We start from the raw sequence: 24,790 nt of genomic DNA, 5'->3' as shown, positions 1-24,790 counted from the left end.
AGCAGAAGCTGAAGCACATCTCAAAGAGGAAGAGAAGTGATAAAAATGGAAACAAATTTGACGTCACTTTTCATTTAGTTAATTCAGAAGATCATTTTCTTTATATGCAAGTTTCATTCTACATATTCAAACTTCATTCCATATATTCAAGTGTACTTCTATGGGTGCTTCACTGTAGTCTCGCGTTATTTACTTCCGTTGACGCGTTTATATGGATGCGTGGTTGCTACGGGCGACTGACAACAGACGGCAACAGCGGAACAGCTAAAAGCTGGAGTTGACACTATCTTAGTGGAAATAAGTATTACTTTAACCCCCTCAGAAAGGCTGTCTTAATCAGAATAAGATGTCTAGCACTAACACAGCTCTGCCTGACACAGGCTGGGATGAGCACTTTGCTATCCCCGAGCCCAACGCTGAAAACAAGGCACTGCTTGAGGAGGTGAGTGTGGGAACGTAGTAACTGTTTATCTCACCGCCAAACTAATAGTTTTAGTAAGTGAAGTAATCTAAAGTGTCAAACAAATCTAACAGAGGAATCCGGGATCTCTGAACGAGCCTCTGAATGACTGTAATGCTCACAACGTAAAATAAATTCTGCTTGGGGTCTCATGCTTTGTTGTCAGGTCTGTTTGCGTCCTCTCTGACTTTACGACAAAAACGCCAGAATATATATATCGTATATACGGTGCACAATGTAATAGAGAATATGCTTGTTTTGGGGCTACATTGACGCTGTAAGTATCTAGACCAGAAGGGTCAGACCACTTTATGCATTATGCTTTTCATATATTTTTAACCCCCCCCCCCCCCCCCCCCCCCCGATTTTTGATTTCTCTAAGTTCAAATAGTAAGTTCTCTGCTGAGCAACAGCAATGATTAAAATCAAAATCTGAAACACCCTTTATAGTGGAAAGGCTCTTTGGGTCCCATTTTTTTAAGCCATCACCAGAGTATTATTCTTGATCAGTTATTTTTCCTCCTTCAATGAACGAGCAATTTATGTTTATCTAAAACAGAGGAAGGACAGCTGATGTGTTAATAAATGCAGTTTTACAAATATATGTTATTTTTCAGTCTTTTGTCAGTACATCTAGCCTTCACTTTACAAAGCACAGGACGAATATGGAGTTTCCAGGGTCTGCGCTTCCTCTTACCCTATTGCAGCTGGAATAGACTTGAACCCCCTGACAGCTGTAACCAGAGCCTTCCAATAGGCTGTTTCTGGCCTCATTTGCTTGACATCCCTGATGTAGACCACTTTGTAGCAGTGCCTGAGTTCACAAGTCCTAAGGTTTTTCAAAAAATTGGTAGGTGGCTAAGTGTTGCTTAGCCCTGTTCAAACATTCAAACATTCTTGTGTTACATTATCTGGTAACTTGCTCAACAACAGATTCGCAGAAAAGAGATGGAGCTGCTGGAGCTGGAGCACATGCTTGAGAGAAATAAAGATCACAAGAAGATAATGACTGAATACTTAAAGAATGCCAAACAAGAGCTGGATAACACTGAGGTGAGATTATTAGAGCATATTGTGAATTTACCGTTTGTCGTACCAGTGTGTGTCGTGTGTGAGACTTTTGTAACTGGCTTGTAGTTACTGTGTCATGGCGTGTTACTTTGTTATTCTGATGTTTTTTCTGCTCACAGGCTCTATGCAAGGCAAAGGAAAGAGAGGAAGAGTTTGAGAAACACTTGACAGCTCTCTCAGATAGAGAGAACGGTCGCCAGGCTCAGGAGGCTGCTGAGATGGAGAAAGAGCTCAAGTCTTTAGCAGAGAGGAAAGACATGATAGAGGTCTGTGTATATAAACATCTGTATATACACATCATATACAGGATTTGGCTTAGTTTAGCTGTTGGTACCAAAATGACCTTCTGAACTTTTGCCCATCTTGCCAGAACCACATCTTCAAGGGCAAACAGAAGTTGGATGAGTTTATGGAGCAGATGAACTGGGACAAGCAGACCATGGATGTCTTTTTAGAGGAGTCGGCGCGTAAAGATGAGGACACAATGGCCATCATCAAGTATGCTCAGCAGGACGAGCAGAAGATCAAGGTTAAAAAAATAAAAATAAATTCTGGAATATGGATGATCAAGCTGTTTTCACTCTCTGCTAACAACTGTCTGATCTCTCCTCATATAGTCACTCACTCTGGCTATAGAGAAGAAGACACTGGAAGCCAAAGAAAAGCAAAGAGCACTGGTCAAAGAGTCGACTGAGACTTTATCTGCTCAGGTAATGTGAGACTGATTCTCAGCAGACAAACCAAAGCAGTTACAAAAACCTCCTTCAGGATGACTGCTGCTTCCTTTCCTGTCCAAACAGATCGCGTTGGATAAGACTACAGAGAATCTGCAGCAGGCACACCTGGAGGCCCAGCAACTCATCCACCAGTGGGAAAATACTATCAAGCAGATGATGCAACGGGATGAAGACATGCAGCAGTGTGCTCTGGTAAAGTGTACGGTGTGGTGGGGCGTGGTTTGCTGCTGCAGGTGCGATTGACCCATCTGCGTGGCAGCATATGCCACGCCATGCCGGCTTAAAAGTTTGGAGTTTTGGTGAATGTGGTTGTTGTTGTTATGTTGCGCTGGCAGCGGGAGAGCTGCAGCTCTGTGTCTGTGTGTACAGCAACCGGTAAAATAAAGATGATCAAAATGCCACTGGGTCTGCCGTGGTCATTTACATGGGGATTTACACTTCTGCTGATAAAAGACATGAAGGAAAGCCAAGAATATGTGAATTAACATTGAAGTACACGTGAGTAACACCTGTGTTGTTCCTTTATCATTCCAGCAAGTTGCCCAGTTGAACCAGGCTATGAGGGAAAGGAATGCCACGGTAACAGAGAGGAAGAACTTGCTAGATACTCAGAGGAGCAACAACAAGGAAACTGAGAGGAAGATAACTCTCACCAACCGACAGGGAGCAAAACTGAGACAGGATCTGAAGGAGCAGGAGAGTAACTGCAGCAGGCTGCAGGATGAGGTCAGTTCCTCAAACTGTGCTGTATCTAAAGGAGTAGTAGCTTCATGTTCTAAGAGCTTGTCAGTCAATGCTCATGTTTGTGTCCTGCAGCTGAATACCTGCAAAAACACACTGGACAGAACAACCTCTGACGTGGAGTCCCTGACATCCCAGATATCCAGAATGAAGAAAGACATCCAGGATAAAAATGACAAGTCAGTGGAATCTTACGACACATCCCTGCCTATAAAATAGCACTGTGATGTTTTACCTCTTTCCCATGTACTGCATGTATACTGTACAGTGCCGTGACAAAGTATTTGGCCTCTTTTTCCCCATACACACACATTTCCCAATCATCAAAAAAAGTTTTAATATTAGACAAACATAATTGGAGCAAATACAAAATGCAGATTTATAAAAGTAAAAAGTTAAAACTACGACCACCATGTTTGACTGTTGGTATGATGTTCTTTTAGAAAATGCTGTGTTAGTTTAACAGGACAGAAAGCTTCCAAAAGTCTTGTCAGTCCACAGAATATTTTCCCAAAAGTCTCGGTGATCATCAAGATGTTTTTGGCAAATGTGAGAAGAGCCTTTGTGGGTTTTTCTGGTCAGCAGTGGTTTTATCCTTGAACTCTCCCATACGTGCCATTTTTGCCCAGTCTCTTTCTTATTGTTGCATCATGACCTCTGACCTTAACTGAGACATGTGAGGCCTGCAGTTCTTTAGATGTTGTTCTGGTTCTTTTGTGACCTCCTGGATGAGTTCACCACTGTTCTCCATTTGTGGCTGTTGGCTCTGACTGTGGTTCATTGGAGGCCCAAGAAATGGCTTCTGTTTAAGCAATTTCTTGATTTAACAGCTCTGCCAGTAATCAGGCACGATTGTGGTGAGTGAAATTGGACTCAGCTTTCCAAATAATGAGGTTAATCACAGTTAATTCATAATTTAAAAAGGGGAAGAACTAATTTTTTACACATGCCAGGTAGATTGGCACTCAGTGCCCCCAATTAACTGTAGTGGTAATTATGAAAATCATTTTTTATTGTTTCTGTAACAGTTAATCCACCAGTATGCGTAAGCTCTTTTTTTAAATGATCAAAATGTAATAAAAAAACAAAAGAAAACAGTAAAGCACATTATTATTATTATTATTATTTGATGAAGATGGCAAATTACAATTATTTACTGAACAGAAAAATAGTTTGAGTGGTTGATTGTTAATTATTTTCTGACCTCTTAGAGAAGTCCAGTGTGCCCGCTCATATTTGGGTATAAAAACATGAATACTGTTTATTATTTGCCTAAAAAATAACAATATCATTTTTAGTTTTCAACAACTTTTTGACAATGTCTAAAATATTTGTCTTTTTTGTTTTTAGAGGTTATCTAATAAATCTGCGCCTTTTTGCAGGGCTTGTTAAATATACATGCCTGTGTGTGTGTCTGTGTTGTAGACTCAGGCAGGCTAGGGCATACAACGCTGCACTGGACGAGAAGCTGAAGGTGGTGACTCAGACAGCCCTTAGTGAGGAGGAGAGAGCTGCACAGATGGATCAGTTTCTTAAGGATGAGGAACAGGCCATCAAGGTGAGCTGCCAAATCTGATCCAGGTAGAAGAGAACTGTTGTGCACAGAATAAGAACTTTGTCTAAGAATTTCTGCCTACACTCGTTATTATGTTGGTTTTGTTTTCATGGCATGAATAAGACATACAAGAAAAAGAAAAACCTTTTACAAAACTATAAAACAGTGTTATTTAAATAGCATGAACTAAATATACTGATTGTACTGATGTATTAACACCATACAAGGGAAGGCTGCAGAAACCTCAAGGCTCATTAAAGGTCTGTTGTAATTGCAGTGATGTAATAGAATCGAGATGATCACATGGTGTAATCAGAAGTAGCATGATTTCAATTTCACTTTTTAAAATTTGGGTTTTTTAATAATTCACCTGCTAGAACCCAGATGAGCAGACTCCGAGCTCGGTGCCTCAGACCTGCTGTGTAACCCTTTGCTTGTGCTGTGCTACAGGACTTGGATGTCCAGCTGCGTGACTGCAGGGAGGAGCTGTTGCATCATAAGGAGCGTTTGCAGGCCGTTAAGACAAAGGAGAAGGATTTTATCTCGCAGGTTTCAAAGAGTAAATCCACCATTAACAGCCTGGAGAGTCAGCTCAGAAAACTGGAACAGGACCTGATTAGACACCAGATGACCATAAGTGACCAGGCACGCTTAGCAAAAATCATACACTCACGCACAGACACGAACGTGTGCGCTAGCCAGCTTTCACTACTCTGGTGCTGAAATACCAACATGTTAAACCTTCCTTCCTTACTTGTTTCCTGCTTTGTGTAGAATTGCAAGATGATCTTCCTAAAAACAAAACTGGCAAAGCTGAAAGGTGACGTTAACCAAGAAGAAAAGAAAATGCTCGACAGGAAGCTCGCTGAGCTGACCGAAGAACTCGAAGAGAAAAAGAAGAAAGCCAAAGTGCTTACCGACACTCTCAAGGAGGCTGAGGTCGATCTGATGCTTCGCTGTACTATTCTGCCTTTTTATGAATCCCATCTGACGTATTGCATTTGTTTGTCTCTGGCAGGATGATATTCGCAGTTTGAGGAAAGAGATTGAGAAGTCTGAAGCTCAGAAGAGAGATCTGAGCAGTAAGGTGGAGGAGCTCCTGCTAATCCGTAACACCAGTGAGAAGGAGCTGAAGACTCTCAGACTGAGGAAGCAGGTAACTAACTAATGGAGGCTAATTCAGTGCATCATGCTCATAGGCACGTGGTTGTGGTGTGCTATGTTCACCATTATAATTTAAATTCAGCTTTTATTTTAAAGAACCTACAATAACACAGAGACAACCCAACAATCAGATGACCCCCTAGGAGTAGGGATGGGAATTGATAAGAATTTAGCAGTTTCTTATTGATTCTCATTAGGTTTTCATTAGCTCCACTGTGAGAGTCAACACCATTATTTCAAAGACATTACGTTCATGCAAATCGACTGCATGCTGTGTGGTCAAATGTTTAAGCGTGTTGAAGGTATTTTTTACTCTTTGCTATGATCATTGTTGGTGTTGTCACTTAAAATAAGTAATGTACTGTCTGTACTACACAGAACACATGCAGTACATAACTTAATTACCCTCAGGAGAAACTAACTTGTTACATTACTTTCACATTTCTCTGAAAAATGACCTGAAACACTTATCAGTATAACCCTATACTCTACAGTCCCACACACCAACATAAATCCCTATCCTAATGAGGACACACATTCAGGGTCCAGCTGACGGGGTGGGGTCTGCATTCGCTCAGCTTTAACAACACTCTGGGTTCTTGGCTAGTTTAGCGTTAGCATGATGTCTCATCTTTTTGTGGAATAAAAAAGTGTAATAATGAGTCAAACAATGGGTGTTTTAATAAATAGTAAATAATTAGCCTGTTTTTTCTTCACTAACCAATGTGGGTTAGGACTGAAAACATTAAAATTTCTGTTGATCACATGGAAATGGATGGATACCCCATGGACCACACATGTTATTGTTAGCCTCATGTGTTTCTCATCAGGAAAACAAAGTGGAGCACCAAATGTTAAAGATACAGGTCAAACGTGTGAGGGATCTTCTGTACAGCAAGGCTGACAACGTGCTGTCGCTGGAGAAGAGACTGCTGCAACTACAAACAACCATGAAGGAGAGGGAGGATGAGATTAAGGTCTACAAAGAAATGCTCAGCCAGCAGCTCAAGATCAGTGAGCAGGAGAGGCAGAAACTCAGGTGGGACAAAAAGAACAAGACTATCCACTTTGCTGTCAGTTGAGTTTTGCATCTGGTTTATCAGATTTTTTTCTGTTTCAGTGCTGAACTCAGTGAGAAACTATCCAAGATTGACACGATGAAGAAATGTTTCGAGATTGTGAGCCTTTCCATGGCACCTCCTGAGGAAGAAGAGGCGAAATCGCAGGCTTACTACATCACAAAGGTCTGCACACACACTGCTGTGTTAAAGCAGACTATGGTTTGATTTTTTTTTTTCTCACAGCACCACACAATCACTTTGAATGACCACTCTGTGCTTTTTCTGCAGGCTGCACAAGAGAAAGAGGAGCTTAGGAGGAAAGGCGATGAGCTGGATGCTACAATCCACAAAGTGGAGCTGGAAAACAAAGCTCTGGAAAACACCATCCAGCTGTTCAACAACAGTAACTCTGCATTTCGCCAGTCTCTGAACAAAGTGAATGAATCCAGTATGTATGAGAGGGTGGATGGAATGACACCAAACCAGCAACTCAAAAGTCCCCCTTATCACCAGGAAGTTTTATGTCATTTTTTCCTCTTTAGGTCCAATGTACCAGGAAAAAGTGAAACTGGAAGGGCAGCTGAATGTGGGTCAAGAGACGCTGAACTATATGAAAAGGCAGATCCAAGAGCTTCAACAGGATATGCAGGTTTTTGCTATTTATAGTAGCTGCTAGTACTAAGAAAAAGCAACCTGTACTTAAATGCTGAATACCTCAAGCTAATTCGGAATTAGGTGAAGTCTGTCATCATAATGTTCAGCACAAGGCTGAACTACAGGCTAAACACACAAAGCAGTTTAGTGTGTTAATGTTTTTTGAGTTGGGTCTAAAATAGTCTTGTATACTCAGTTCTTCCTGTGTTTGTAGAAACCACCAGCTGGTGCTATTCTTTGCTGATAAAATGAAAGATGACTTTGACTACTTGGGATGCTGGTTCCGTATTTATCTGTCAGATAACAGATGAAACTATGCAATCAGGGAGCTACTTTCGTATCACAAGTATCACATGCAACATCTGAAGAGAGGAGTTTCAGGGGGTGAAACAATTCATGAAGTTGCTAACCTGCAGATGACTTTGTTTTTTTATTGCTGGGGTGTGAAAAACAAGGCACAGGGCCAGAATTGGCCTAACATAGACTCCAGTGTGGCCCAGTAGACACATTTCTTTCATTTACTACAGCAGTTCTTTTTCATCATCATGTAGAAAAACTGAGACGTACTTTTAAAATTGCACCCCCCCTTTCTCACCATCTTTTCTCCCCTCTATTTTTCTTTCTCTCCCTCTCTTTCTTTCATTCTCTCTCCCTGTCCTATCCCCCAGTCATGTCTGTCCCGTCTGTAACAACTGAAAATCAAATCAAATAAATACATAATTATAATAAAGGTCAATCAAATGGACCAATATGGCAAGGCCACGATGATCCAATTGGTAAAGTAAATCCGCTTGGCATCTTTCTTGGCCTTCAGACAACAATTCTGATGGCTAAAGATCCAAATGGGACAGGCAAAAAAACAAAACATAAATAAATAAAATAAAATAAAATAAAATTGCACTTCCTTGTCTTTTATCAAGATATCTTGGGGACTAAATGTGTAGTTAATCTTCTTCACGCTGTCAGAAAGGGAATTTTAACAGGCCACTGCACTTGGCTCATGATGTAAAAGGAGTTTGGCGTCCTTGGTTATGCGCACACATGTGGGGGAAGGTGTGTTTCTGTGTAGCTCAGAAAGAGCTGAAAGTATCTTTCTCAGCTGCATATTGTCCATCAGTTTATCTATTAAATAAACCAGAATTTGATCGAGGGGGTTGGAGTTTAATGACATTTAATGACAATCTAATTAACAATTAATAATAAGCTCCGTGTGAGAGCTGCTTAGTTTCCACATTATAAGAACCAGTCTCAGGTCAACAGCAGTTATACAGTAAAATGTTATTTACCATTTTTAATCTTCTTGAGTTAAAAAATCTGTGTTGGTATTTGTTCTCATTTCCAGCATGAAAGAGTAGCTTGAGTATCATATAGCAGAGTATTATTAACAGTTAATTTTTGTAAAAACTATCGGAGTCATCTAGTGTAACTAACCTTGCATGAATCCCTGTGTATGTGTGCCTCAGTGAATGCTTTCTTTTTATGTGTTTGTGTGTACACCGCGCTCTGGTTTCAGGACCTGAACTATGTGTTGGAAAGTCTGCCACAAGAAGAGCGAATGGAGAGAGATAAGATAGAGAACAAACATGCCCTCGTCAGCAAAATGAACGAAGAAGTTACTTCCCAGCAGGAGAAAATTGACAGAGCCTCAAAGCAGGTTTGATGTCCAACTGCATCATGTTTTCTAAGCACATTTGTTAACCTGCCGCACCTGTGACCAGTCAACAGCAGAACGAAGCAGCGCCATGTTATAAATGTGTGCTACTCTGCTGATTTTCCAGTTCTCTAAGCTGACCAAAGAAGTCCGCTCAGCAAAGGGCACCAAAGGCGAGACTTTCGAAGAGAAAGACATTAAGCTGAGGGAGTTGAAGGAATTCATCAAGAATGTGGACAGGATGCTGAATGAGGCCTGGGAGGGCAATCCTGACCTCAGATCAGTGATGGAGAAGTATTTCCTGCAGGTACAGTTCTTCAAGGATTATTGAACGCTTTGATTTACTGTTGAAGCTCCTTTAACTTGAACGCTTTCTCTCTCTCAGGCCAGTCTGTCTCTTCCCTCTCCTTCTCCCACTCCTGCCAGCCAGCGGAGCTCCAAGACAAGTTCCCCCCGCTGCTCCACCTCTTTCAGGTCAGGCTTCATCCGTTCCTAATAAAACCTCTGATCCTCCAAAGAAGCTTCTTCTTTTGCATTTTTATGTTTTGTTTTCCTCTGCAGGTCTCTGGCATCCTCAGCCAGCGCCAGCCCCCGGACCGCGGCGCCTCACTCCCCGACACTGAAGACGGTGGAACTGAGCCTGGATCTGACTGCGACCTCCCCTCCTCTCACCACCTCCAGATGTTCCAGCTCTGCGAGCAGCTCAAGCAGCAGCAGAAAGTCAAAGAAGCTTTAGTGTCTTTCTCCTCTGATTGCTGCTTTACCATTGAGAACTACTCAGTTTCAGGATCATTTGTTTTTTGTGTCTTTTTTGGTGTGTCGCACTCATTTCAGAGTAAATCTTGAATCTGTTAGATTTTCAGACTCTGTGAATCTAGTGTAATCTGATTTTTTTCTTTGGATTCTCCTTTTCTTTGCTTGTTTTGTCTTACAAATACATACATACGCAAAGAGTTCTCAATAAAATGTTATTGACAAGCCACTCTCTGAGTATTTGTATGACTGCGGTACCTTGAAAGCTTTCCTAAACTACCTACTTCACTACATATACACAGTGTGAAAGGTATTCAGCTATTTCTCTTACCCAGCTTTAGCAGCAGCTGAAATGTTTTCTGTGCTTTCTTTGTGTGTTACAATCTGTTTGACTTTTTGGTAGCTGATTTTTTTTTTTCTGAGAATGTTTTAAAGAGTAGGAGTGCCTCACTGTCTGAAAACTGTGCTACTTCCTCATGTTTCATGACATGGTTTGTTCTGACCCCATTGTTCCTGCTCATCCAATTCTTCAAGGAAGTTTTGCAACCAGGCCACTCCCTCTCTGTAACACTATTAGTCTCTCGTACAGACTAAAAGCAGACAGACAGACTACAGGAACAATACTGCACCTTAACAGATTTCGCTCTTTTCTTTGGAATAAAGCTTCAACATGCTGCTGCTGATCCTGTTTGCTGGATGTTTGGCCACATCTGTAGCACAGAACAGTGAGTACATTCTTTAATGATCATAAGGAAATGTAATGGTGATCTTTTAAATAACAATGTTAATAAGCTAAAACTGTCAAGATATGAAATGTGACCTTAACTTTGCTCATGTTTTAGTAACTGTAATAGTGATCATAAGGAAATGCAAAATCGATCTTTTAAATAACAATGGTTATAAGTTAAAATTGTCTAGATATGAAATGTGACCTTAACTGTGCTCATTTCAGCAGCATTTCCCACTGCTTTTGAAGGAGCAATGTCTGCAGTTTATACGCCAGAATGTAAGTGCCTTTTAAATTGTAGTGTATAATTTGCACTGAGGCCTGAAATCAAAGGTCTGATTTTGATTAATTTTTCTCTGTTGATCTTTCAGACGTGGCAATCCTTCAGGCTTATGTCCAGTACGCTGGCCCATTTGATCTAAATGAGACGACAGCTCAGCCGATCTTGAACGAGGTACCTGTCTTTTTACAAAATAAGCTTAATGTCGATAGAAACTGTAACAGCCAGTTCTGTATGTGTGTCAATGAGCGACTCAAAATAATGGGTTTAAAAATGATGTCTTTCAGCTTGGCCAGCGCATCAGACAGGAGCTACCAGATTCCAGTATAAGTCTGAAAATTAGAAACATCACCAAAGTCTGACACCTCACAAGCTTGTCTTTACTCGTTTGATTTGTGTTGATCATAGCTCGACTCGGTTATCTGAGTGGGATATGTAAAGTTCACTTCAGCAGATATTTATAGTCATTTTCAGGTGATGGTTTTATATTAGTCTTTAACAGAGGAATTGAACTGATGTGTTTCTAATACTTGAATAAGGCAACGTCTTCAACATGAAAGATAAACATTGAATATCGAAACAAAAATGACCAAACAATCCAATTCTTTTAAACCTGTTGTATGTCAGAAACAGGCCACTCCCTCTGTGCAATGAATTGCTTGTAAAGAATGAAAGTAGCTATAAGCTCTTGTGTGTGACAAATGTCCAAAAACCTGAAGATGGGGCGATTCAGCTGTTTTAAAGATGAATCAAAGTGCTTGAAATTGAAATCTGTAGCTTTGTGATCAAACTGAGTTACTAAGTATCCAAAACAGAGGAAACAGGATTTCGTCGTAACCAGATAACCCTGAGTTTTCTATACTACAGTTATGGTTTACATCTTACTGGATTACAGTATATTGCAGTATAACTTAATTACAATTTCATCTCTACACTCAAACCCTAAAAGCACAAACAAAAGCAGCTGAGAGATTAAAAAGTAAAGCTGATGGGAGAGGATGTTCAGAGTTTTGGTTTAAAATTTTCTGGAAGCGCTGATTCTTCTTTTTACAACATGCTTTGAGCACAACACAGATTCTCTGCCGGGAGTAAATGGTTCATATTTGCAAGCTGTTAAGCTGTGATTTTCTAAAACCACTGAATGAAGCACAAGCTGTGCGTCACAATGTCACAGAAATATGCATGTATTCATTTAATGATGCAGAAAATATGAATACCTCATTCTAATCCCGCTGTAAAGTCTCCTTTACACCGATGGAAATGTACATGAAGTATACATGAAGCTTTTTCCAGCTCTCTTTTAATGGGCTGTGGGACAGTAAGCTTTAATGTTTACATAGATCCAGTTTAATGTGCAGCCCCAGAAGCAGGGGATGTACTAAAATTTGGATGTTTTTAATTACGACATGCTGACACCAACCTGCTTTTATAACAACATGCTGATGTCTTACCTTTGAGAATAAAAACTGAAGTGGAGAGAATAAACGGTTCTCTCCATGCCAGTTCGTATACTATATTATACTCAATATGGTTTCTTTTTTAAGGCAACTTTAATGTTGGGTGGTAACAGGTACGCATGTCCTCTAAGGCGAAGTATATTTCTGTGAAGTTTGAAGTCAATCCATAAAAACTGAGGGTAATATAACGTATCTACTGTGTTTTTACATTTGGTGTGACCTTTGACTTTGATCTTGACCCAATTTTCACCCAAATGAAATCAGCTTCAGCTGTTATCTACCATCACGCTGAATGATGTGCTGCTGCAGTCATCTGTTAAAATGGTTAAATTTGTGTCAGTCTGCCCCAGGGCAGCTGTGGCTACAACCGTAGCTGCCTCCACCAGTGTGTGAATGCGAGAGTGAATGAATAGTGGCATTGTAAAGCGCTTTGGGTGCCTTGAAAAGCGCTATATAAATCCAATCCAATCCATTATTATTATTTTTATTATTATTATTATTAACTGTGATAACTAGCTTTATGTGACACTTTATCCTGATGCTCAGTGTAGGGTAAGTAAATCCAACGATACTGTTGTTATGCTGAAGTTGCTTTGTAGTAGAGACCTCTGTTTCTACAAAACATATGGAAACAATTGTTGTATAAAACTGGAACAACATAATGTAATTATATGCAAATCATTTAAATGTAATAATAAATTAAAACAAGTTGTATGATGAGTTGTGATGTTGTTTGTCTTTTGGAAAATCTAAAGTTCATGCCAGCAACACAGTTCAAAGAAGGTGGAGAGAGCACTTGTTTTGAAAATGGGCGTACTTCCATTCTTCTTCTTCTTCTTCTTCTTCTTCTTCTTCTTCTTCTTCTTCTTCTTCTTATTTTAGATGCTAATTTATCATTTTTATTTATAAAAGTAAATTAATGTTTTTGATACATTTCATGTCCAGACAACCTAGATTATTTTTGTGCAAAATGTTTATGACATTGTCTTGTGTTTGGATATATGGCCACTTAATTAGGTACAACTACCTCCAGACCTTTCTTAATTCTTTATGACATTTATTCATCAAGATGCTGGAAACAATCCTCAAACATTTTGCTCCATACTGAACTGATTTTTCACATCCATAATGTGAAAATTCTGTTCTAACAAATCCCAAAGGGCGCTCTATTGGATTAAGGTCTGATGAGTGTGGAGGCTATCTGGATACAGTGAACTCATTGTCATATTAAAAATAAACCGTTTGAGATGATTTGATCTTTGTCACATTGCACATTATCCTGCTGGAAACAGCCATCAGGAGATGAGTCATTAAGGAATGAACATGGCCATCAATAATAAAGGTTTTGTTTTGTACTTTGGACAGCCACTTTTACTCACTTCATAATGAATTCATCGTAGCACTAAAGTTGAACAGTAACACCAAAACTTGTTGTTTATCAGAACCATCTGAGCTGAGACTGAGGGTGGAGTCTGACAAAAGGGAAACTGTCACAGTTTTGTCTTGGAAGGACATTTCAGTGGAATCACGGAGTGAATCTGAAGGTTTTCAAATGGAAACTTCCACTTTCAGCCACTAGGTGGCAACACACATTCATGCCTTGTCCCACTTTGACACACTTTTTCACCATTTTTTACCCACAGCAAATGATTTCGTTCGCCTCATTATTTTTCATCAACCAAAACTAAACCATGTCTCATAGATTTCTAGTTATGCCAAAGAGATTAAAATGTTTCTTTTTTGAGCACGCAGTGCTCCATAACAAATGCTGTTTGACCGCAGTCAGCTCTGTCTTGCACTAAAAAAACCCCAACATAACCGATTTTAGACCTGGGAGAGTCCTGTGCAGCTGTTCTCAACTTCAGTTGTGTCCAAGTGATCCTATGATTTACAATTAGAACCTGACTGATCATTTAACATTTAACAAGGAATATAATTGATTAACACAGCACTGGGGAAAAAGTTGTATTGTGCTAGGAATGGGTAAAAATGGTGTGTGCCTTTATTCTTCAACACACTCTCAACTCTCTTGGGCAGCTTTCCTGTAATTTCTCCAGGTTTCTCGAAGAACAGTCGTTTTCGTCTTCGTTGCTTGCTTAAAAGAAAAAGAAACATTCACAAAACACCCAAAGTTTGATCCTGGGAGGTAGAAAGGAGACTAAAGGAATGTGTGTAGCTGAGAATGGTTTCTTACACGGTTACATGCTGTGTTTTAATCCAGTTTCACGCCTTTGAACACATCTTCCATGGAAATGCTCGACTGCAGAAAGCAGGAAATCAGTTTAAAAAATATTCAGTGTATTGAATATCCAGAATGAAAGACACAGAAATAACCAGCTGCGTCTAATTGCATATATAACTGTCCCATCTCCCACGGCACAGGCCATGTTAATCAACCTTACACTGACCTCCTCCAGTCTTCCACATGAGCCGGGTGCTCTTTTAAACCCCAGGGACAGTTTGAGCAGACACTTAGGAGACGTTTGCACACTACAAACCGACCTTCAGCATACCCGCCTTTAGTATGGACCTGAGATTCCTCTTTTTATCTTCATCTCTGATTGTGGGGGCAACACTCAGCATCTCTCCGGCTGAACGCACTGCACACTGCAAAATCAAATGGTAACGTGTATCGTCTTTGAGGATTTGTGTGTGGAACTGAGATGTTGAATTATACACTTTGCAGTGCACCTTTTCCTAAAATGAATTCATGGAGTTATTAATATCAGATGCAGAAGTTTTGTTGCAGTGAAGTTCAATTCAGTCTTCTTTGGTCGTGTTTGTGCACTCACATTAGTCATGTCTGTGCAGAGAACAGTTTCCATTTTTTTTCTTCTTAAAGTAACATCTCTCTTTAAGTGAACTGATATTTCTTGTGCTTCTGTCAACACATTTTGATTGAATAATTTCACTGCTCTGCTCTTCAGGCTCTTTGGCATCTCCTGCAGCAATGTCTCTGAAAGGCTTGTGAGCCAGATCAAAGCCTGGCAGATCAGCAGAAGCTGTCTGTATGCAGGAGAGCAGTGCTCCTATGAGGTCAGACACATCACTTCCTATTCTTTAAAGCGTGGGATAAATTTTTTACACTAAAAAACCTCAAACTTCACCCTCAGTGAAGATGAAGCATTTGCTAACCATTAATAACATTTGCTATGTATGTTATAAATGCTGTTTATGGGATTTGGGTAAAGTGATCTCTTTCTTGATGTATCTATTTAAATGAATGAGTTACTGCTAAAAGCAAAGACCCACAGACCCACAAACTCTGCCAGATCAAACATGCAGAACTACCTGCTGCCTGCTGTAAAGTTGTTGCAAGGGAGAAACTGAAAGTAGCACAGCGGTAAGTGGTATTATTGCATAGTAGAAGTATTTAGAAAACCACAGGAACTCAGTCTTGAAAGTGTCAGACCATGTAAAGCTAACAAGCAGGCGCACCGAATCTGAATGAATCGCATCAAAATGTCACCAAAACACTGCTGTCTCAATAACTGCAGTTTCTTCTCTGGCATTAACATCAGCATAGCAGGACTTTCCCCAGGTCAAGCAGTTCCTGTAGGTATGTTTAGGTGCCTTAACGTTTTAGAATAGAATAATCCTTTAATTGTCCCACAAGAGGAAATTTGGTTGTAAAAGGAGCAAAAAGACACATGTACAAACAGAGCAGGATACAAGACATAGAACAGAAGCACACAAACATTTTTACATATTTACATCATAGACAATAGTTACCAAAACAGTACTGTACAGTTATTAAAATTAAAGTACAGATAAGTGGCAAACCTAGGTTGAGCTCTCAGCTGTCATTTTGCCAAGCCTGCAAACTCATCAGACTCCTTCTGGCACTTTGTGTTACATAAAATGTTACTGTCAGACTTCAATCAGCTTGAAATGTCTTGACAGCTTGTGTCATCAGCTCCCAACCTGATCATAGCCACGCACACATCTCCCAGAACAAAGAAAGTGAACGACCTTCAGTTCCTTGTAGAGCAGTCCACAATTTGCAAAGTGACCGTAAGTGTGTATAAACTGTGTATAAATTACAGACTACAAGTCTGGTGGAATGCTTGATCGGAGATAAAATCAGAACGCTGAACATTTCATCAGATTTACTCCCAGAATTTCTTGTTTGACAAGCCAACATGTTTCTGACGAGCAGGGAGAGGCGGTGTCTCAGTTCTCCACAGATCCAGCTGATAACGGCACAAACTACTGCAGCATGCAGAACCTGATGGACGGTAAGTGGAATAATTGCTCGATGTTACTGTGAATTATGAAATCACATCAGCAATGTTTGCTTCTCTCTGCTCAGGAAGTACACTGAGCGACGCCGAGGGATACAAAAAGTTCAGCAACAAGTGGATCTGCCCTGGGTTTGATGCCGCCAAGTGCGCCCTGCTGTAAGAGACGAACGGATCCTGCAGGCTCCATATGTTGCCTCTGAGAAATGTTTGCTTTGAACAGTGTGTCCTTCTCCATAAACAGAAAATGTCCACAAAAGATATAATAATAGAGCGTTTATAACACATACATTCAGTAGGATGTAACTACATGAATCTTTTAACTGGTTAATAAACTGTAAATCCATGATATTTATTACTTTGCCTTGTTCAGAGTTTTGGTTTTTGTTTGTTTCCTGTTTTATACTGAGACTATTACTTGTCTTGTGCATAGCATAGACAGTGTGCAAAAGATTGATTGAGCTTTTCAGCCATGTGGACAAGAAACAGGGTTAGTTACCCTATGTGCGAATGCTGTTTGTTGATTACAGTTCAGCGTTTAACACAATAGTGCCCTGCAGACTGTTCACAAAGCTGAGGGATCTGGGACTTAACAGCCGTCTGTGTGCATGGGTGTTGGACTTCCTCACTGGCAGAACTCAGGTGGTGAGGGATATATATGTACACTGTCTACATATATACACATATATACACATATATACATACATATATATATACATATATACATACATATATATACATATATACATATATACATATACATATACATATACATATATACATACATATACATATACATATATACATACATATACATATACATATATACATACATATACATATACATATATACATACATATACATATACATATATACATACATATACATATACATATATACATACATATACATATACATATATACATACATATACATATACATATACATACATACATATATACATACATATACATACATACATATATACATACATATATACATACATATACATACATACATATATACATACATATACATACATACATATATATATACACATACATACATATATATATACATATACATACATACATACATATATATATACATATATATATACATATATACATATATATATACATACATACATATATATATACATACATACATATACATATATACACATACATATACATATATACACATATATACACATATATACACATATATACATATATACACATATATACATACATATATATACACATATATACATACATATATACATATATACACATATATATACATATATTGTTGGGTCTAAACTCAGACCCCGCTGTATCCAAGACTTATTCCCATGAAAGAAAAGCAAGGCAACAGTGTTCGATCGATTTCTTGCGCAAGGGAGGCCTCTCGTCTGTGACCAGCACGTTGAAATGACCACACTGGTGGCCTCCTCTCGCCGCCTTTTATTGACAAACTTCAAACAATAGTTTACAAAACACCTCCCCTTGCAACCCCCCTTTGGTTACAAAGACAAGACACTGTATGTAAATGTATACACTGAGTGTGTGTGTGTGTGTGAGAATGTGTGTGTGTTATGTGAGAATGTGTGTGTGTGTGTGTTGGTCAAAGGGTCATAAAACCTAAAAGCAGGAACAACATCCTTGGTCATAAAGAGGGTAGTCTTCCCCCACACCCAATGTATGGTTTACCAAAGATAACACAGTGAAACCATACAAAGGGTAGGAAGCTCTACCAAACATCAAACAGATCTTCAAGTTAGGATGTATCTACAATAAAACCTCCCCCAGCACAGAGTGGCTGGAGAGGTGGTCAGGATCAAAGGAATGGCTTTGATCCTACTGCTTAAACTAAGACTATACAAATTTAAGAAACACAATGGCGACATTCAACAATTAGACTTAACATTTCCCTCCTTTTTGTCATTGTATACTTAAATTTCAACTTATGCACCCTTTGTTTGACAGTGTCAGTGTAGATTTCATTCATGCACAGTAAACTACATCCTATACATAAGCAAATCAGTATCAACAGTTCAAAAACAGGAATTAATATTTTCAAAAGAAGATGCCACCAAGGACCAGACGGTAACCAAGCTATCCAGCCTTGTGGCGGATCTACTCCTGTCGTGCAATTCATTATGTATTTCTTCAAGTACACAACTGAATGTCAAAGGTCAAACAAGAAGAATCATCATTCTCAAAAATCATATGTCTCTACAATCCAACTGTATACAGACATAGGTATTTAAACGCATCAGTTGACTTTATTGTTTGTCCATATGGCTCTCAGCTAACTTCAAAGCTGCAGCCTGGTCAACACCCTTCTTTATGACTCCTATCAACCCCCCAAATCTTTTCACTGTAGGCATCCTGTGGGGGTTAGAGTCAACTGGTGAATTATCTGCATTTACAACTCTTCTCCTGTCCTGTTGTCACCACAGAAAAAGCTTTGTAAAGGAAATTGGATCAAGCTGTTTTGATCTTCTTGGCTCAAAACCTCAAGTGTTCATGATGTAAATGTAGACAAAAGGCTTCTCTGTTTACATCCTTCTTGCAAAAGACAAAAGAATAAGTGATGTTGCCATGTTCCATGGTTAATCTCCAACTTGGGCTAATCCATTGTCCTTCGTACACATAGGCAATTGGCCTGTTTCCAGTTCGTTTAACTGTATAATGTCCTGCAACAAGTCATATTCTTTGAGTCAGACGAGCAGGTCTGTCTCACCAGAGCAGTTCACCTTCCCAGCTACTGGTGAATCAACCTTCCATTCAGGTTCAGAGCAGTTGAAAAGTTGGCAGTGTTCCTGGATGTGTTGCTAAAGCAACCAAACAAACTGTCTCGCTCCAAGTGATGCTATCCGGTTGTGTTCTTAAACTGCCACCAGTAGTTGGTTGAAAACCCATGCGGGTACTGGGTGTGATTTGCTCTGTCCCAATGCGCTCCTGTCATCCCACTCAGGGTCCACAGGCACAAGAAGATGCACAGCACATTCCCAGCCATTCTGATGAGTACCTGTGGCTCAGTTGGTTTCTTCACCGGATTGAGACGAGGGGCCCTGGAGGCTTTCCCCCCCCTTTGTTCCCGGTCTTCCTGCCACTTACTCCGAGCTGGCCTGGATGTGTGTCACCTTCTTGCAGTGCGCTTGATATATCCAAGTGTTCCTTCCGGCAATCTTCACTGCTGTGGTCGTCGTCAGCAGCATCCGATATGGACCTTCCCACCATGGACTGGACCAGCACTTCCTCTCCATGGCCTTATCATCATCCAATCTCCAGACTTCAGGCTCTGCTCCTGCGAAGAAACAGAATCATCTGGCAGATCATTTGTTCTCATGACTACTTTACTTTTAAACATTTTCAAGCATCTAATCTGCTAATATGCTCTCTCTTCTGCTTTTCTATCATCACTACAGAAGACTGGAACTCTAACTCTAACTCTAAATCCTCTAACATGTGTAATCTCAAAGAGTCAGACCATTCTCTGTTGGAGTAATCCTCGTGTACTTATTCTATACAGTCTAACCATGTCCTGCCTGTCTTCCTAAATCCTAACTTTACTGTTCCATTAGTTCTCTCTGCAAAAAAGTTTTTTTTTAAAAGTATTTAATAATCCTAGAGTGAGTATAACGACTGCTCATCTCCCTCCTGTTTGAGACATGGTATAGCCAATGGCTCAAAATAGCAGCAGTCTTATACAAATTATTAGGCAGTACTGGTTTATCACACAGATAAAAAATCATCCTGCAAGCTTGCTCCCTCTGTAAGTCACAACTATTGTCCTGCAGTAGGTGAGTGGGCCTGCATGTCTGCTAATGCTGTACTGATAAAAGGTTAACACCATGTTTAACTAAAGCTGCCTCTTTTGCGATCTTATCTGCAAAAACTTTCCCTAATGCAACCGGATCTTTCCCTCACATGTGTGCTGCACATTTACAAACGGCAATTCCACTGGTTAATAACGCTGCCTCCAGCAGATTTTGCAAGAGTTTGGTGTGTTCTGCAGGTTTCCCTGTAGAGGTTGTCACACCTCGTCTCACTCACTGCACTACAAAGAAATGTACAGTAGCAAATGTATACTGCCTATCAGTGTATATTGTCTCTCTACAGCTTTACACGCTTCCGTTAAAGCTAGCATCTCTGCTGCTCAAGCAAATATGAAACATGCTAGTTGTCCTACATAGATAACTCTCTCTCACTGTCTGCTACAGTAAAACGTGTTCTAGTCTGTCCCTCTGCTGTTGTAAAACTCAAATCATCAACAAACCAAACCTTTCCCTCAACGAGTGGCACATCTATTAAGTCATCCCTCAGCTTACACGTCTTCTCCTCGCGCTCTCTACACTCATGAGAAGTGCCCTCCTCCGTTGGCAAAAAGGGTTGGACAGATTCAGAATTCTGCACCACTTTATGGTAATATGTGTGGTTGTGAGAGTAACAGTAACATTAAAGACAAGTGTCTTGTAGGTGACAGAAATGTAAGTTTAGTCTGCAGTAGTAGACATCTACCTCGTGTGGAACTAACAATTGCAAAAGGTGAAATAAACTATTGAAACATTGTACAGCTTAAGCTGCTGCACATACTGATCTCACGCATGGAGGTAAAGCACGAGCAACTAGAGCTAATCTTTTAGGATAGTAAGTTACTGGCTTCACTTGTGGAAAAAGTGCTGTTAGTTATTTTACAGTCACCTTGCATTTGTGCTGTTCACAGAACCACAAGTCCATCGCTGGACCTCCTCTGCGCTGTCACTTTTTGGAGCTTGGCACGCTCCCTCAGGTTCCATTTTGTGGGCGATCCTCTCAGTCACTCCTTCTCATCATGGCATCTCACGACATCTACAAATTGAAAAAATGACACTCCTCTCGCCACACGGCTTTCGCCATGTGTCAACTCCCCAATGAGACATGTACAAGAGTGTTGCACAGTCTCCCTAAAACAATCTCCAGGGTTTGTCCCTTGGAGCAGCTTCACTCCAAGCTGTAACCCTGTGTAAAAACATTAATCAGCACTTAAATGTTCAGCTTGTTTAGCTCCCAGCTCCTGTATCACAGAAGACAAAGTCTTAAATTTAAAACAACTTCACATTCGCAACCAACTGTAGATCATAAGAGTAATAAAGTATTCAGCATCACAGAGACAAGTATCATTGCAGGTTTATTCTAAACTCATTAAACTCCTACGTTTTCCCATAATTTATTCCAAATTATTTAACATCTCAATGTTATTCCACATTGTAATCAGTGAACTTCACTTATAGGCCATCAAAGCCTCATCTGAACATGGATGCACCACTTGCATAGGTTTAATACTTGTAAATAAACAGCTAATCACACAAATCACTGCAACAATAATAGTAAACATTGTTTAATGTTACTTCTGGACCCCACCTCTTGACGCATGGACACTCTCATGCGTCAACTCACCAAACCTGGATCCCTGCCTTAAAAACTGGCTCCACCAGGAGCCTGCATACTCACCATCATGGCCTGGAAAACAAGATCTGGAAGTAAAATCAAACTTCACACTTATAAACAAGTATATCACAAGGGTAACAAGCATTCAGCATCAGCAAGACAAGTGTCATGTGCAGGTTTTCTCAAATCATTAAATCACTATTGTTACCATAATTCGCCTCAAACATGGATCATCCCATGTGCTCAGTTAACATTAATGTAATCGGTGACTTCCCTTAAGCAAAGTCACTCCACTCATATATTATTATGGGTCCAAAAGTGGCCAGCAAATGAGCCCATAATAAACTATTCCATAAATATCGTAATCTCTTATTTGTTTTACTCATGTCACTTGTCCACTTCTGCTGAATGCTACATGCACTCTTAAAGAAAACAAAACCTGAAATAAAGAAACAAACATCCACCAGTTGTTCTGCTAAAAACCACATCATCAAATCACATGAAAAACTGCAATGCTGTAAGAAAAAATGCAAATGTTAGCGCTGCGCAGGTGTGTACACACTTTCTCACAGTAACTTCTGTGAGTACCACAAGCCCATGAATAACACACCTCTGATAGATTCACAAACATAAAAATGGCATTTAAAAGGTTAAACCATCACGCAACCTCAGATGTTGCTATCATCTTTCTGCTCCTGTAACAGAGACACACACAGAGATACATCCACACCTTTGTCAAGCGGGGGTTGACTTCACACAATGGTGTTAAGTCAGTCAGTCAGTTCCCCATTTATTTTAAAATTCTTACTCATTCACTCAGTGATTCCTTCTTTAGCTAATTGTGGAAATTATCGTCGCATCCGTTTCCACGCTCAGCAAAACAACGTCATTTCAAAAAGAAAAATAATTTAGACTGGATTTCCTCGTTGAATCCTTTTGGACAGGAACTTGTTTCCTGATTGTCCCAAATAAGAGCCCATTTTAATTTTGGAGAAGCTCACTTTGCAACAGTTTTCTCGACGACGCTTCGATTCTAATCGTGCAGATCTGCTCAACAGAGATCATCAAACAAAACTTTCAGTGCACCATGAAAGTAACAAAATAAAAGAAAGAAAATAAAAGAAATCAAAGAAAATAATGGAAAGAAAGGCCTTGTTTAAGTCATGACACGTGTTCTTCATGCCAGGGGGATAAATCGTAACAACCCAATTGGCAGGTTCAACTTTAGTAATAAAGACAAATCAAACAGCCAGTTTAATCTCAAACATTCATCCAATCAGCCATACACACAACATACAGCATAACCCTGTTGTCTTAGCACATAATAAGTTTTAGTTCTCATGTAACTAAATGTGTGCCATGGTAAAACTTCTTCACACACCAGAAACTCACAATCAGCTCACTCAACTCACTCATTCAAGACCTCTCATCAGCATTCTGTTTCCTCCTCTATGATGCAACCATCTGTCCTCCTATAATATTCAGTCCACTAGTCTATGTATCACTTTCATCTTACTAGTGACTTGGACAAGATGACAAACAGAATCTCATGCTTAAGATGCTGTCTGGTCTCATGAGTATCATTGTATGTGTATATGCATGTGGGGTTAGTATAGTTAATGCATTTTCAGTATGTTTTTGTGTTCATCTCTCACCACACTTCCATTATTCTCATCACTGCTTAAAACAACACACATCTCTCTCTGTTTTTTTTCTTTAACTGTACTTTTCTCCAAAACAGAAAATAGCATTACAGCTGTTTCAGACTGAGAAACACCAAACACTCTTCGTGCCATCATTCATCCACACAACTATTTTATTTCTTTTTGTCCACTGGGCAGGTGACCTGCAGAATCACGTCTGCCCCAGCTGGATACCTTTCACACACACCATGACGTCAGACACTCTCACACTCGCGGAATTGATCAGGAGAAAAACTTTCTTCATCTTTTCTGTCTCCTCTCTTGCCTAGTCTGTCTTGGACTCAATGCTGCTCCTAATATGCCTCTAATCTCTCCTCCACTTCTACCTCTGCTCTCTCACGCTCTTCTCTGACTCTACTTTCTGCTAACATTCTTGCTCTTCCTAATGCTTTTCTACGGTGTTGTTCTAGAGTAGTTGCAGTGGATTGAGCTGTAGTTTCATCCTCAGGTTTCACAACTACTGCTTGCAATATTGCTCTTTTAACATTCTGTGCTTCTCTCCTCCTCTGAGCCTGCTCCAGCCACAACTTAGCAACTGCTAACTGCAATTCCTTCCTCTGCTTCGCTTTACCTGTTTTACCTGCTACACTTACAGATATTCTTTCTACCAGCATTTTACACTTAACTTCCACTAATGTCCCTTCAAATCCACATTTCTTATACCAACAACCTACATACTGCGTGCTGCCTGGTAAAACTTTCTGCATAAATTTTACATCTCCTTCTAAGGCAGACTTACACATTTTATTCTCCATTACAAGACAACAATCAGCCACACTCACGCAGACCACGTCTGGCCCGCACACACACACAACATAGGCCTATCGCTTGCGTCTGCACGCACAGCTAGCGCTCTCTGTTGAAAACTCTCAAACGCCCCATATGGCGGAGAATTCAACCTTCGGACACTCTCCAACGCCCCAAATGGCGGAGATTCCGGACTCTGAACCTAGGTTCTCTCCACGCCCCAAATGGCGGAGAACTCTCTACGCCCCAAACGGCGGAGAAGCCTGCGTCTCTCTCACGCGGCTAGCGCGCTCCCGGACTCACGTTTAACGCACAGCCCGTAGCCGCTCTCTATTGTTTTGGGTCC

At 40.1% G+C, this 24,790-nt stretch overlaps 1 protein-coding gene and 1 long non-coding RNA gene across 4 annotated transcripts; both read left to right on the top strand.

The window, feature by feature from the left end:
* The first annotated feature begins 210 nt into the window (after positions 1-210).
* On the top strand, positions 211-10,076 carry ccdc39 (coiled-coil domain 39 molecular ruler complex subunit). Of its 2 annotated transcripts, none has more exons than XM_004570497.3 (20): positions 211-442; positions 1,394-1,513; positions 1,651-1,797; positions 1,902-2,060; positions 2,149-2,241; positions 2,332-2,460; positions 2,803-2,994; positions 3,085-3,188; positions 4,435-4,567; positions 5,015-5,209; positions 5,339-5,503; positions 5,583-5,720; positions 6,559-6,767; positions 6,849-6,972; positions 7,078-7,237; positions 7,332-7,438; positions 8,957-9,097; positions 9,222-9,401; positions 9,480-9,568; positions 9,656-10,076. In XM_004570497.3, exons 1-20 carry the CDS (start codon positions 347-349, stop codon positions 9,828-9,830), a joined length of 2,856 nt encoding a protein of 951 aa, XP_004570554.3. In that variant the 5' UTR covers positions 211-346; the 3' UTR covers positions 9,831-10,076. The 2 variants fall into 2 exon arrangements, with proteins under 2 accessions (XP_004570554.3, XP_076733011.1); XM_076876896.1 differs by lacking the exon at positions 211-442 and adding an exon at positions 1,170-1,310.
* Positions 10,077-10,417: 341 nt separating this feature from the next.
* On the top strand, positions 10,418-13,031 carry LOC143413611 (uncharacterized). Of its 2 annotated transcripts, none has more exons than XR_013094217.1 (4): positions 10,418-10,572; positions 10,800-10,853; positions 10,946-11,028; positions 11,142-13,031. It is a non-coding gene; the product is annotated as an uncharacterized LOC143413611 (long non-coding RNA). The 2 variants fall into 2 exon arrangements; XR_013094218.1 differs by having other exon boundaries at positions 10,423-10,572; positions 10,803-10,853.
* The last annotated feature ends 11,759 nt before the right edge of the window (positions 13,032-24,790 follow it).

The sequence above is a fragment of the Maylandia zebra genome, linkage group LG18 (genome assembly GCF_041146795.1).
Source record: "Maylandia zebra isolate NMK-2024a linkage group LG18, Mzebra_GT3a, whole genome shotgun sequence".
Lineage (NCBI taxonomy): Eukaryota > Metazoa > Chordata > Actinopteri > Cichliformes > Cichlidae > Maylandia > Maylandia zebra.
This window is presented reverse-complemented; position numbering and strand designations above follow the sequence as displayed.